The sequence below is a fragment of the Manis javanica genome, chromosome 5 (genome assembly GCF_040802235.1).
Source record: "Manis javanica isolate MJ-LG chromosome 5, MJ_LKY, whole genome shotgun sequence".
NCBI lineage: Eukaryota > Metazoa > Chordata > Mammalia > Pholidota > Manidae > Manis > Manis javanica.
In genome coordinates, this window is record NC_133160.1 from 173211031 (window position 1) to 173226906 (window position 15876).

Sequence of the window (15876 nt, forward strand, 5' to 3'; positions counted from 1 at the left end):
AGAAGGATGCGCCTGTGGGCTGTAGCCACCCAACTGCTCCCAGGATCCTGGGGCCGAGGCCGCCATGCTGCCTGCCTCCCACCACATCCGCGAGAGAACGCAGAGCAGGGCACATGGGGTGAGGCCGAGGTCTCCGCGGTGCTCCCCGAGGGCGTCAGAGCTGCCCCGGCAGTGGCCCATGAGCCACCCGCCTGGCAGCAGGCAGCACAGCTCCAGGAAGCCTGCTCCTTCCCTCCTCCCTCCTGAAGCCTGAGAGGGGGTCTGGGGTCTGACTGGCCGAGGCCCCCTTGGTAACATGGAGTTCCTGCGCCCTGCAGAGGGGAGTGGAGGGCCTCAGAGACTCCAGCGTGCAGAGGATGGCAAGGGGGTCATCGGGGTGATGGCTCTGGGGCTGGCCTTTCTGGGGGCCCCAGTCTGGAGAGTACCCAGGCCTGGAGTGTGGGGAGGGTGGGTGACAGAGAACGGGCAGGGCTTCGGAGCCTTGTGCCCCCTTAATGCTGGCTGACTCCGGGGAACATGCTTAGCGCCTCTGAGTCTCGGCTTCTTTCTCTGGGGAATGGGGCAGTGACCTCTGATCACAGGATGAATGGGCTTGGCCAGCACAGCTTCTGCGGAGCCCAGGTCTGTCCCGCCCCCTGGACAAGGGACTGCCGAACTGCCAGCTTATAAGACAAGTAATTTTGCTTAGTTTTTTTTTTTTTGTAGAAAAATCTCGAGTTTAGAAATACCATAGACCTGCTCAGCACCCCATAGATTCAAATTCCAATTCAGGAGGTGCCACCAGTTTCGTGGACAACTCTGGGCCCTGGTTTCCTTGCCGTGAAGAGCAGGCAGCGGTGCCTGTGGCCCACCCCCCACAGGGGCAGGGGGCTAGTGGGGTCACCCCAGAACCCCCATCGCCAGTCCTCCGTCATGCATCTACTGAAGTCTGCCCGGGAGGCACCTCTTCTCTTCATTCTTCGTGTCTTTAGAGCACTTTCTTCTGGTCCCTGCGCTGAGTGCGTGCTCTAGAACATCTTAAGTTAGAAATGAAATGGTTTAGTGAATTGGATATTGATCTGAGTCAGCCAGCACCAGGTGGTGGCCCCAGGGCCTGTGTGGCTGGACACAAGCTTTCCTTGTCCGCACAGGGTTTCAAAAAATGTATTAATTGCATCACATATTGTATGAAGTGCCCAGAGCAGAACCCGGCTGCCTCCCCACCCCAGCCAGGGGGCCCGTCCTGGCCGCTGGCCCTGCTTGGCTCAGAGGCGGAGCCCTCCTCGGGGCTCCCTGTGGTCAGCTGTGGCCCGCAGGGCACCGGTAGGCAGAGCTGGGGTCCCCTTTGGCGCTATGGAGGGCCTGCTAGCAGCCACACTTCCGGCCTGTCCTGGAGCCACCTGGGTGCTCTGCTGGTGTCGGACCTCTTGAGACCGCCGTACACGTGCCCGCCCACCCAGCCAAGCCAGGGCTGAGCTGATGAAGGGCAGGGCAGGCTCGGTCACCTGGAGGGGCTGACCCCAGGGCACTCAGACAACCTGCAGATGGGATGGCATGCATGAGTGCCAGGCCTGCCCTCACTTGGGCTGTGTGCCATCAGATGGAGGGGTCTTCCTCCCAGGGCCACAGCGGGCAGACCCATGGGCAGGCACAGGAGCTGGGGCTCCATGCCCTGGTCCTGAGGGAGGTGGGCCCGGGTACCTGCAGGGCTTGGGCAGGTGTGAGGAGGCCAAGCAGGGGGACGCACGCTGCCTCCAAGGCTCCCCCTTCTCGGCCCCTTTATGGTCAGAAGCTGGCTGGCGCGCTAACAAGTGTCCACTGAACCATGGAAGACTGTCAGATGGCCAGAGGGCCCCGCTGCATGGCCGAGGACACCCCACTTTGTGGCTCAGCCCATGTCTGAGAATAGTTCGGTGGGCTGCAGAATGAATGGGTTTTCATTCTGAATCAGGATGCAGGCAGATTCAAAGCCATCCTCCACCACAACGCATCTTCCTAAAGCAGACCGGCTCACACCACTCATCTCCCCGGTTCTGGAAGGAAATCTCCGCAGGCAGAGCGCTGGTGGGGCCGCCTGGGAAGACACCCGTGACCCAGAGTCAAGAGGAAAACCAAGACAGGAATCATGCGTGTCGGGATCCCGGCTGACTGTCCCTCCTGCCCGGCGGCCCGAGACTGTAAAGGTGAGTCCGCGGCCGCGGCCCCTGGGCGGCGCCGTCAGGGCGGCACCTCACTCCTTCCACATTCCTGAGGGTTCCGGGCATTCTGATTAAGCGGGAATCACTGCGGCGATGAGAAGAGACCCTCGCACGAGCTCGCCCTGCTCACTGAGGGGCGCTGGCCGGGGAAGGACGCGGGTCAGGTCGAGGGAAGCCTGTGAGCCTGGCCCGGGGCCGCCCTGCACCCCGCCCGCTGCCCACACAGGGCGACCCGCCCCTGAGACAAGCTTTCCTTCTCTGTCTTTTGTGCCCAGTTGGGCTTCTGAGTCCTTTGTTCTCTGTCCTGTGTGCTCACTGCCCCACTGGGGCCACAAACTCCACCAGTTTGTTCCTACTTTTATTATTTTAAGACCGGGACATAAATCTCACAAAGATTATCTCCTCACTGAGCTGCATAATTGCAGACAAGAATCTATTCTTAGCAAGAACTTGCTCTGACAGATTAATATGGTTTAACTTTGCCAATGACAATACAAAAATTAGCCCTTTCACAGAGACCCTGTTCTGGGAAGAGTTGTTACAAGCGGCAGGTAATGAATGCTCCGCGTGTGTATGGGCAGGTGTCACCCCTCCATTATCAACGAGGGGGGGCGTTCCTGCAGAGGCAAGCGCAGGCCCGCAGGGGGTGAGGGTCAGTTCAGGCCTCCGGCTCAGAGAGTGCAGGGCCCGTCCCTGCCCGGCTGTGCTGCCGCCCGAGGGCATAGTCCCACCCTGGTCTGGGCTCAGTGTTTCCTGAAGGGAAGGAGGGACTGGTTCTGCTTGTCTCCACCCTGTGGCCCCGAGGCCAGCACTGGCTGGGGGCCTCGGGGCCTCCCCTTTCCCAAGGCCCCGCAGAGACCCAGGCAGGATCTGCAGGGCAGGGCTGTGTCCTGTGGTGTGCAAGGGTGCATCACAAACACGGGGAATGGTGCCCAGCACATGGTAAGTGCTCACAGGGATTTGCTGAGTGAATGTCCCTCTAAAAGAGACACTGGTACTCTTTCTATTACAGGGCGGCAGGGTGACGGGCGGCCGGCCCCCAGAGAGCACAGCCCCTGCCCAGGCTTCTCCCTGGAGGGGAATCTGGGCAGGGTTTTTGGGATCAGTAGGAGCTTGCTGAATGGAGAAAAGGAAAGCACATTCCAGGCTAGGGACAGCACTGGAAAGCGGGCAGTGCGAAAGGGAAGGGGTTCGCTCTGCTTGCTTCATGCCAGGCCTGTGCTGGCATGCGTGCACATCAGTCCATTTCACCCTCATCACACGGCCACAGGGAATTTTTACCATCTTCCTTCCTTCCTTCCTTTTTGAACAAAGGTGCAGCGCATCAGTTGACTTGGCCAAGACCACATGGTCAGCAGGCAGCAGAGGCTCCAGCCCCGAGCGGCCGTGGCTGGGGAGGGACCAGGGACGCCACTGGTGGGGAGCTCACGGTGAAGCAGGGACAGGCAGGCCCACCGGGGGCTGAGCAGCCTGCCTTGGCCAGACATGTGGGTCTCACCCAGCCTCCTCTGTCCTCGCAGCGGCCGCTCCCTGAGTGCCCACCCCAGGCCAGGGCTGCTTAAGACTCCATCTTCCCATCCTCACCAACACAGGTCTGTGTGTCCCCAGATCTCCGGGTGGCTATGCAAAGGCCAGAGGGAATTCCAGCCCTCCCTGCCTACAAGGTGGCCGAGGCAGTGAGGCAGCCTGCACCTGCACCCATGCAGAAAGGAACCCGGGTCAGCAGGACTGGCTCGGAGCTCATGGCCTCTGGGCCACGGCGCAGGCTGGCAGGTGCAGCCCCTGCACTTCTGCAGGCAGAGGCCCCTCCCTGCCCTGTGTGCTGGCTGATGTGGTTCAGCGACGTGACCCAGCAGGCTCGGCCTGCACTCGCCTGGTTGTGCCCACCCTCTTACATCTCAGCTGTGAGAGGTGCCTCCCCAGGGGAAGGATGCCAGACACACAGAGCAGGTGCCCCTGCAATCAACCAGCCCCCAGACCTGTGAGCGAGCCCAGCCAAGTGGAGCAGAGTGCCAGCTGGGCTCAGCCACAGAACTGGAGGATCAGTGAGGGTTGTTGGGGATGTTTGTTACACAGCAATGTTGTGGCAAAGCTGACTGATACACTTTCCCTCTCTGCCCACCAGTGAGGCCCTCTGCAAAGCAAGGAGTTTCATGCCAGCCTCGCCCCTAGGCCCAGAGAGGTCGGCGGCCCCTGCCTCACAGGCGGCCCTTCTCAGGTGTTGCCAGTTCTGGCTCTCCAGCTTCCTCCAGTGTGTCTTGCACCCGCCTAGGGAAGGAATGTGACCTGGGCAGAGGCACTTACAGGCTTACAGTTGGTTGGTTTTCCATTCATATCCACGCTGGGTGGCTTCAGATAGTCCCAGTCGCGGCCCTTGTTGTAGGTTATGAGTGTTACCACCTTCCCATCCACTTTTTGGTTTGCCAAGAAGACCCCTTTCACCCCTCGGACCTAGGACAGAAATACAAGAGGGACCATAAAAAGCCGCCGAGAGCCCCCTGTGACCCAGCGCCCCCTGCACACTGCCCCCTGCTCTGCGCACACAGCCTTGGTTCCTGCTGACATCAGCCCAGGAGCCGAGCGGGCTGTGTACCCTCTGGAGGTGAGGGGGCCTGGCAGAGCGGGGGATCTGAAATCGGTCTGAGCTTTGGCCGGAAGCCTGTTCTGGCTGACCCCATGGCCCACACGCTGTGATGACACTAAGCTCTTCTCAGAGGTGCAGACACCAGCCACCAGTGAGCAGAGCCCGGCCTGAGATGCCTGTGCACCACGGCCACCCCATCTCCCCACAGAGCTCCTGACCCAGAGCCCCCATACCCTCACCTCCCTCCTGGTGGCTTCACAGGCCCTGGACTGATGGAGTCACTGCGGACTTTCCTCCGGTTCTCAGCTCATCCCCACACAAAAAGGCCAGGTAGCAAGATGGGGATCTGTGCTCACTCAGCCTGCCCTGGGCAGGGGTCATGTTCGCCTGTCCCCTTTCACAGGCTTCCTTGAGGGGCCCATGACATCTAACCATCAGCAGGTAAGGTGGCTCATACAAAACGGTCAAATCAGAGGGGTGGAGCCAAGATAGCGGAGTGAGTAGAGCAGCAGAAATCTCCTCGCAAAACCACATATATCTATGAAAATATAACAAAGACAGCTCTTCCTAGAATAGAGACCAGAGGACACAGGACAACATCCAGACCACATCCACACCTGCAAAAACCCAGCACCTCACAAAGGGGGTATGATACAAGCCCCGGCCCGGCAGGACCCAAGCGCCCCTCCCGCAGCTCTCGGCAGGAGGAGAGGAGTCAGTAGGGAGGGAGAGGGAGCCCAGGACTGCTGAGCACCCAGCCCCAGCCATCCCCACCAGAGCGCTGACACAGTGCATGCGCGGGGCCCTGGATACTGGGGAAACAGGGTGGCAGGACCGATGAGTGGGTGCCTGAGGTCGGCACCTGAGGACAAAGAAAATCGTGCATTTTTCTTTTTTACTTTTTTTTAAAAAAATTATTTGTTTAATTTTTTTTTTGTTGTTGTTGTTGTTTTGGTTTGGCGAGTGCTTTTTGGAAATCTTAAAGGGGCAGGGCAGGACACTTAGTCCAGAGGCAGGGAATCTGAGGATCCCTGGGCATTCTAAGCCCCCGGGCAGCAGGGAGCATGGAGGCCCCTTACGGAGATAAATAGCCTCCCGGCTGCTCCCCCTCCAACCGGGCTCCACCATTTTGGAGCAGCAGCCCGAGCAAGGCCACGCCCACAGCAACAGCCATAGCAACAGGGCAGGAAGCAGAAGCCCTGTCTGCACACAGCTGCCCAGCACAAGCCACTAGAGGTCGCTGTTCTCCCAGGAGAGGAAGGCCACAAACCAACAAGAAGGGAAGCTCTTCCAGCGGTCACTTGTACCAGCTCTGCAAACTATCTCTATCGCCATGAAAAGGCAAAACTACAGGCAGACAAAGATCACAGAGACACCAGAGAAGGAGACAGACCTAACCAGTCTTCCTGAAAAAGAATTCAAAATAAAAATCATAAACATGATGACGGAGATGCAGAGAAAAATGCAAGAGCAGTGGGATGAAGTCCGGAGGGAGATCACAGATGTCAGGAAGGAGATCACAGAAGTGAAACAATCCCTGGAAGGATTTATAAGCAGAATGGATAAGATGCAAGAGGCCATTGAAGGAATAGAAGCCAGAGAACAGGAACGTATAGAAGCTGACATAGAGAGAGATAAAAGGATCTCCAGGAACAAAACAACACTAAGAGAACTGTGTGACCAATCCAAAAGGAATAATATTCGTGTTATAGGGGTACCAGAAGAAGAAGAGAGAGGAAAAGGGATAGAAAGTCTCTTGGAAAAAATAATTGCTGAAAACTCCCCCAAACTGGGGGAGGAAATAATCAGACCACAGAAATACACAGAACTTCCAACAGAAAGGATCCAAGGAGGACAACACCAAGACACATAATAATTAAAATGGCAAGGATCAAGGACAAGGACAGAGTTTTAAAGGCAGCTAGAGAGAAAAAGGTCACCTATAAAGGAAAACCCATCAGGCTAACATCAGACTTCTCGACAGAAACCCTACAGGCCAGAAGAGAATGGCATGATATACTTAATGCAATGAAACAGAAGGGCCTTGAACCAAGGATACTGTATCCAGCACGACTATCATTTAAATATGATGGTGGGATCAAACAATTCCCAGACAAGCAAAAGCTGCGGGAATTTGCTTCCCACAAACCACCTCTACAGGGCATCCTACAGGGACTGCTCTAGATGGGAGCACTCCTAAAAAGAGCACAGAACAAAACACACAACATATGAAGAATGGAGGAGGAGGAATAAGAAGGGAGAGAAGAAAAGAATCTCCAGACAGTGTATATAACAGCTCAATAAGCGAGCTAAGTTAGGCAGTAAGATACTAAAGAGGCTCACCTTGAACCTTTGGTAACCACGAATCTAAAGCCTGCAATGGCAATAAGTACATATCTCTCAATAGTCACCCTAAATGTAAATGGACTGAATGCACCAATCAAAAGACACAGAGTAATAGACTGGATAAAAAAGCAAGACCCATCTATATGCTGCTTACAAGAAACTCATCTCAAACCCAAAGACAAGCATAGACTAAAAGTCAAGGGATGGACAAACATATTTCAGGCAAACAACAGCGAGAAGAAAGCAGGGGTTGCAGTACTAATATCAGGCAAAATAGACTTCAAAACAAAGAAAGTAACAAGAGATAAAGAAGGACACTACATAATGATAAAGGGCTCAGTCCAACGAGAGGATATAACCATTCTAAATATATATGCACCCAACACAGGAGCACCAGCATTTGTGAAAGAAATACAAACAGAACTAAAGAGGGAAATAGACTGCAATGCATTCATCTTAGGAGACTTCAACACACCACTCACCCCAAAGGATAGATCCACTGGGCAGAAAATAAGTAAGGACACAGAGGGACTGAACAACACACTAGAACAGATGGACCTAATAGACATCTATAGAACTCTACATCCAAAAGCAACAGGATATACATTCTTCTCAAGTGCACATGGAACATTCTCCAGAATAGACCACATACTAGCTCACAAAAAGAGCCTCAGTAAATTCCAAAATATTGAAATTCTACCAACCAATTTTTCAGACCACAAAGGTATGAAAGTAGAAGTAAATCTACAAAGAAAACAAAAAGGCTCACAAACACACGGAGGCCTAACAACATGCTTCTAAATAATCAATGGATCAACGAACAAATCAAAGTAGAGATCAAGGAATATATAGAAACAAATGACAACAACAACACAAAGCCCCAACTTCTGTGGGACGCAGCGAAAACAGTCTTAAGAGGAAAGTATATAGCAATCCAGGCACACTTGAAGAAGGAAGAACAATCCCAAATGAATAGTCTAACATCACAATTATCGAAACTGGAAAAAGAAGAACAAATGAGGCCTAAAGTCAGCAGAAGGAGGGACATAATAAACATCAGAGAAGAAATAAACACAATTGAGGAGAATAAAACACTAGCAAAAATCAACAAAACCAAGAGCTGGTTCTTTGAGAAAATAAACAAAATAGATAAGCCTCTAGCCAAACTTATTAAGAGAAAAAGAGAATCAACCCAAATCAACATAATCAGAAATGAGAATGGAAAAATCACGACAGACTCCACAGAAATACAAAGAATTATTAAAGACTACTATGAAAACCTATATGCCAACAAGCTGGAAAACCTAGAAGAAATGGACAACTCCCTAGAAAAATACAACCTTCCAAGACTGACCAAGGAAGAAACACAAAAGTTAAACAAACCAACTACGAACAAAGAAATTGAAACGGTAATAAAAAAACTACCCAAGAACAAAACCCTCGGGCCGGAAGGATTTACCTCAGATGACATAATACCCATTCTCCTTAAAGTTTTCCAAAAAATAGAAGAGGAGGGAATACTCCCAAACTCATTCTATGAAGCCAACATCACCCTAATACCAAAACCAGGCAAAGACCCCACCAAAAAAGAAAATTACAGACCAATATCCCTGATGAATGTAGATGCAAAAATGCTCAATAAAATATTAGCAAACAGAATTCAACAGCATATCAAAAGGATCATACACCATGACCAAGTGGGATTCATCTGAGGGATGCAAGGATGGTACAACATTCGAAAATCCATCAACATCATCCACCACGTCAACAAAAAGAAAGACAAAAAACACATGATCATCTCCATAGATGCTGAAAAAGCATTTGACAAAATTCAACATCCATTCATGATAAAAACTCTCAGCAAAATGGGAATAGAGGGCAAGTTCCTCAACATAATAAAGGCCATATATGATAAACCCACAGCCAACATGATACTGAACAGCGAGAAGCTGAAAGCATTTCCTCTGAGATCAGGAACCAGACAGGGATGCCCACTCTCCCCACTGTTATTTAACAAATACTGGAGGTCCTAGCCACGGCAATCAGACAAAACAAAGAAATACAAGGAATCCAGATTGGTAAAGAAGTTAAACTGTCACTATTTGCAGATGACATGATATTGTACATAAAAAACCCTAAAGACTCCACTCCAAAACTACTAGAACTGATATCAGAATACAGAAAAGTTGCAGGAGACAAAATTAACACACAGAAATCTGTAGCTTTCCTATACACTAACAATGAACCAATAGAAAGAGAAATCAGGAAAATAATCCCATTCACAATTGCATCAAAAAGAATAAAATACCTAGGAATAAACCTAACCACAGAAGTGAAAGACCTATACCCTGAAAACTACAAGTCACTCTTAAGAGAAATTAAAGGGGACACTAACAAATGGAAACTCATCCCATGCTCATGGCTAGGAAGAATTAATATCATCAAAATGGCCATCCTGCCCAAAGCAATATACAGATTTGATTCAATCCCTATCAAATTACCAGCAACATTCTTCAATGAAATGGAACAAATAATTCAAAAGTTCATATGGAAACACCAAAGACCCCGAATAGCCAAAGCAATCCTGAGAAAGAAGAATAAAGTAGGGGGGATCTCACTCCCCAACTTCAAGCTCTACTACAAAGCCATAGTAATCAAGACAATTTGGTACTGGCACAAGAACAGAGCCACAGACCAGTGGAACAGATTAGAGACTCCAGACATTAACCCAAACATATATGGTCAATTAATATTTGATAAAGGAGCCATGGACATACAATGGCGAAATGACAGTCTCTTCAACAGATGGTGCTGGCAAAACTGGACAGCTACATGTAGGAGAATGAAACTGGACCATTGTCTAACCCCATATACAAAAGTAAATTCAAAATGGATCAAAGACCTGAATGTAAGTCATGAAACCATAAAACTCTTAGAAAAAAACATAGGCAAAAACCTCTTAGACATAAACATGAGTGACCTCTTCTTGAACATATCTCCCCGGGCAAGGAAAACAACAGCAAAAATGAGCAAGTGGGACTACATTAAGCTGAAAAGCTTCTGTACAGCAAAAGACACCAACAATAGAACAAAAAGGAACCCTACAGTATGGGAGAATATATTTGAAAATGACCCATCCGATAAAGGCTTGACGTCCAGAATATATAAAGAGCTCACACGCCTCAACAAACAAAAAACAAATAACCCAATTAAAAAATGGGCAGAGGAACTGAACAGACAGTTCTCCAAAAAAGAAATATAGATGGCCAACAGACGCATGAAAAGATGCTCCACATCGCTAATTATCAGAGAAATGCAAATTAAAATTACAATGAGGTATCACCTCACACCAGTAAGGATAGCTGCCATCCAAAAGACAAACAACAACAAATGTTGGCGAGGCTGTGGAGAAAGGGGAAGCCTCCTACACTGCTGGCAGGAATGTAAATTAGTTCAACCATTGTGGAAAGCAGTATGGAAGTTCATCAAAATGCTCAAAACAGACTTACCATTTGACCCAGGAATTCCACTCCTAGGAATTTACCCTAAGAACGCAGCAATCAAGCTTGAGAAAGACAGATGCACCCCTATGTTTATCGCAGCACTATTTACAATAGCCAAGAATTGGAAGCAACCTAAATGTCCATCCGTAGATGAATGGATAAAGAAGATGTGGTACATATACACAATGGAATACTACTCAGCCATAAGAAGAGAGCAAATCCTACCATTTGCAGCAACATGGATGGAGCTGGAGGGTATTATGCTCAGTGAAATAAGCCAAGTGGAGAAAGAGAAATACCAAATGATTTCACTCATCTGAGGGGTATAAGAACAAAGGAAAAACTGAAGGAACAAAACAGCAGCAGAATCACAGAGCCCAAAAATGGACTAACAGGTACCAAAGGGAAAGGGACTGGGGAGGAGGGTGGGAAGGGAGGGATAAGGGGGTGGAAGGAGAAAGGGGGTATTAAGATTAGCATGCATGGGGGGTGGGAGAAAGGGGAGGGAGGGCTGTACAACACAGAGAAGACAAGTAGTGATTCTACAGCATTTTGCTATGCAGATGGACAGTGACTATAAAGTGGTTTATAGGGGGGACCTGGTATAGGGGAGAGCCTAGGAAACATAATATTCTTCATGTGAGTGTAGATCAATGATAAAAAAGAAAGAAAGAAAGAAAGAAAAGGGGGATTACTCCTTGATAGGATAAAACTAACTATAAATCAACGATTAATGCATGCTTTAAATATCCTTAATTTTGACCACTTAAAGGGTGTCAGATGATCGGCTATGGAAGTACATTTTTCTGATAATATTCCTTTCTCTTAAAAAAAAAAAAAGCAGTTCCTGTGTGGTGACCTCCAATGAGTTCTACACAATGGTATAAAGGGCATATCAAAGTGTGGGCAAAGGGTCTGTTTGTGTTTATACAGAGGATCAAAGCCTAATTTGGCTACCCAGAAAATGAACTAAGATACGATATGAAGAAGGACTTCCAACATCAGCACTCTCTGGAAGACTCATACCAGAAGATGATCATCAAAAAACCTCAACAAAGATCCAGGCGATGCTGCAGTTGTAGCTGCAGTCATCCCACCGGTTCCTGGACTTGCCATTGGAATGAAGAAGGAGATATCTAAGCTGGCCTGTGCTTTCAGTAAAACAACAAAGTTGACTGGATCTGTACTGGTGGAACTCAACCAAGAATTAGGAGAAGTGCAAGTTGTAGCGCTCCAAAATCGTGCGAATACAGACTATCTACTGTTAAAAGAACATATGGGATGTGAACAGTCCCCAGGAATGGGTTGTTTTAATTTGTTTGATTTCTCTCAGACTGTTCAAGTTCAGTTATCCACCATATCATAGATAAGTTTTCACAAACGCCTAGAGTGCCTAACTGGTTTTCTTGGCTTCACTGGAGGTGGCTGGTAATTATAGATCTGCTTTGGTTATGTAACTGTATTCCTATTATGTTAATGTGTGTGTGCAAGTTAATTAGTAGTTTAAAACCTATACGTGCTTAAGTTACTCTACAAGAAGGTATGTCAGAGAAATAATCAATCCTCCCATGTTATCTTCTGTCTGCTACCTCTATAGCTTTTCTTCTTCCTTCCTAATTACAACCCTTAAATAGAATTTGTGCCTCATATCAAATTTACCGAGTATCATAATTCTTCCAAGTGGTAAAGATACCTCAAGACAAATATTGGGCATAAAAGCCACAGGGCATAAATCTTCAAAGAAGTAAAAAGCTAACCTTTTCAAACAATATGGCTTCTCTCTCACTTACCAACTTTACATTTCCCTGTATGGCCCTGGAAGGTGACTGGTTAGCCAGAGACGGGTAAGATTCCTCAAGGGAGGAACAACCTAAGACAGGCACAGTCACAGGGGGGCCATCAGGTGAGAAATTGGGGATCAACAGAGGAGAGGCTCAGAACCTCACCCCCCCTGTTTTGAGAGAAATCTTCTGCATCCGTGGATGTTTTATTGCCCTTGTCTAGCTTGGATTAACACATAGTCTACAGGCACACACCTGATCATCTACATTTGCTCTCTTACAACACTAAACTATGTTTTCTACCTTTATCTTGCATCTACCTACCACTTCAGCATTTTATTAAAAATAAAAATAATAATAATAATAGGAGAAATGTGGGATCCACATATAAATCAAGTATAAAAATCAAATGAATATTCATATTTGACCTGATTGTTTATAGTTCATGATGCGTGATCAAAACCGAAAGTTTCTGTGATGACTGCCCTTGCACTGTTCACCATGTAAGAACTTATTCACTATGTAAGAATTCGTTCACCATGTAAGAACTTGTTCGTTATGCTTCAGAAGATTGGAGACTGACGAGAATTAGGCTTGGGGTGGATTAATGATTGTGCATTGAGCATTGACTCCCCTATACAGAATTTTATTGTTGTTAACAACCATTTGATCAATAAATATGAGAGATGCCCTCTCAAAAAAAAAAAACATTCAGTTAAAAAAAAAAAAGGTCAAATCAGTGTTCAACCTCCTGCTTCCACGGAGGTGGTCTTTTCCTGCAAGTTCCTCACACATGGAGGCCCTAGACCCACCGCTGGGAGGCCTGCCGGGGTGGCAGGAGTTCCCGGGCACCCCCTGTGTGCCGGGAGCTGGTTTTGCTCCCCCGCAGGCAGCCTGTCACTATTTCTCACAGTAAACCTGTGAAACAGGCTGAGAGAGTTTGGAATTCCCCAAGGGCACCGTCAGCGCCTTGGGAATGAACGCCCAGATGGAAGAACGGTGTCTGAGTCCCCTGCAGCTGCTGTGACAAGTGACACAAGTTTGTTGTGATATGGTTCTGGAGGTCAGAAGTCCAACACAGCCCCCCGAGCTCAAATCACGGCGTCCGCAGACCTGCTTCCTCCTGGAGGCTCCAGAGAGCACCAGCTCCGGGCCTCTCCCGGCTCCTAGGGGCGCCCGCACTCCCTGGCTTGGGCCCTCCTGCATCTTCAAGGCGCAGCCAGCATCTCTCTGAGCCTTCCTCCACGACTGACACGCTTCTCCGACCCTTCTCTTCTGCCCCTTCCCCTGTTGAGGGCCCTCATGGTGACCATGCACCCCCCAGACTTCGTTCCCCTTTGCTGTGCTTCACTGCCTAGGATGCTGCACTGTAGGGTGGGGCCGATCTGGCCCCCATCCCCACAGAGGAACTTCGGGGATCGTCCTTCCTGGGGGATGGCCCCTGCTCTCACATGTGTCCGTGCTCACCGGAGGCTTCACCTGGGGTGGTGTCTGGCCTGCCCAGTGCTGGTCAGGTTGCCTCCCCGACATGCTAGGTGGGTAGGATGCTGATTCGCCCAGTGACAGCTTGTTTATTTGGTAATCACTATTTTATAACCTGACTGGTCTCTGTGAAAACACTCAGAAATAAATAATACAGACCCCTCATGTCCCAGGGAGATGGCGGACATGCGTCACACCTGCCCTGGGCTGGGTCTGTCAGCCATCGTCGGCTCCGACACTGACACACAGCTGCCCCCTCATGGCTGAATTCACGCCGGGTGGGGGCTGCGTAACAAATCATCACAAACTTGGCGGCTTAAAACAGCAAGAATTTGTCTTCTCCTGGTCCTGGAAGCCAAAGGTCCAAGATCAAGGTGTGGTCGGGGCTGCACTCCCTCTGAAGTCTCCAGGGGAGGGTCCTTGTCTCTTCCAGCTTCTGGGGGCTCCTGGGCTTGTGGCCGCATCAATGCTGGCCTCCCCTCCATCTCCATGGGGCCTCTCCCTGCGTGTCTGCAGCTGCTCTGCTGACCCTACCAGTGACCTGTCACTGGATTTAGGGCCGCCTGGCTGATCCAGCCCGACCTCATCTCAAAACCCCTCACTTAATAACAGCTGCAAACATCCTTTTTCCAAATAAGACCATAGTCACAGGTCCCAGGGGTTGGATGTGGTCATGTACTTTTGGGGTCCCCATTCAGCCTCTACAACGGCTGTCTCCCAGCTGTGGCCAGGGCTCCTAAGGGGCAGGGGACAAGGCTGGGATGCCCTGAGTCCCAATTTCTAACCCAAGCTCCAGGACAGAGGCGCTCAGAAAAGGTTTGCTGTCTTGCCTTGAGCCCAGGCCATGCCCTGCAGAGGCGACACCTTGGAGACACTTGGGAGCCCAGGCCTCCAGAGGCAGTATTGCCTGTGGCGTCTGGAACAAAGCATTTTTCCTGGCTACCTCACTGGACAAACAATGACCATGACGCTCCTGGAACTAGTGCATGCAGAGGACCTCACAAGCCAGATTCTAGGCCAGGCCCTTCCTGCATATTATCTCGAATCCCAGGAAAGACAATGGCTGGGAAAACAGCCCAGAGCTCACAGAGCGTGGATGTGGTACCAGACGCGACTCTGCATGTCTAAGGGGAGCAGTGTCCTCGAATCCTCAGAGCAACACTGTGAAGAAGGTACTACTGTCACCCCCGTTTCACAGCAGGAAAACAGAACCAGAGAGGTTAAGCGACCTGTCCAAGGTCACACAGCAAATCCATACAGAACTGGGATCTGAATGTGGTCAGAATCCAGAGTGGTGCTGGTAACCACTGCCCGGGACCTGTGTCAGAAGGGTCTTCAGAGGACCAATGTCGCCTGTGAGGGTGCCCAGCTGGTGAGCAGCAGGCGTCGCCTCTGCACAGGGCCGCCGTGAACCTCTCGGGTCCTCTCGCTCCGTGCTCTTTGTGCACGGGTCAGTGCTCCCTGCTTCCACGGCTGGCCAGTGAACTCTGCTCCGCCTGAACCCAGTCTGTCCCCCCTCCTCCAGGAAGCACTCCCTGACTCCCACTCTGGGCCGGCCCATCACCCCTCCCTGTATCCCCCCGGCGCTGATCCGCTGAGCTGGAACAGCTGACCGGAGCTGGTCTGCAGAAGCCGCAGCAGCTCCTTGAGGGGTGGTCTGTTCCTCCCTCGAGCCCAGGTGGGGCCTGGGACCTGGTGTGCAGCCCTGCCTCACACACAGCTGTGGACAGAATGTGTCCTGTGCACACTGCCTTGTCCGGGGCACCCTTCCTGCACCACCGTCATCTGCCCCCTTCCTCCCAGCCGGCTGTGGCCCACAGCAGCCATGACGGCACCTGTCGGAGCCAGGTCTGCGGCGCGCCCATGGCCTGCAGGAGGGGTCTCAGACCAGGGCCTTCGGGTCTGCCTCAGGCAGGGTGAGGCGCCTGCCTGTAGCTTTCAGCAAGCAGCAGTGGGCTGCGGGCTGTGCCCCTCTGCACCCTCCAGCTCAGGAGGCACCGGAC

At 50.5% G+C, this 15876-nt stretch overlaps 1 protein-coding gene across 2 annotated transcripts in view; it reads right to left on the reverse strand.

Moving 5' to 3' along the window:
- The window catches only part of SORCS2 (sortilin related VPS10 domain containing receptor 2), a 438806-nt gene that overhangs the window by 40079 nt on the left and 382851 nt on the right, over positions 1-15876 (reverse strand). For both annotated transcript variants that reach the window (XM_036992835.2, XM_036992840.2), the window contains exon 10: positions 4482-4628. In XM_036992835.2, coding sequence (XP_036848730.2) covers positions 4482-4628 — 147 coding nt within the window. The remainder of the gene's footprint in view (positions 1-4481; positions 4629-15876) is intronic.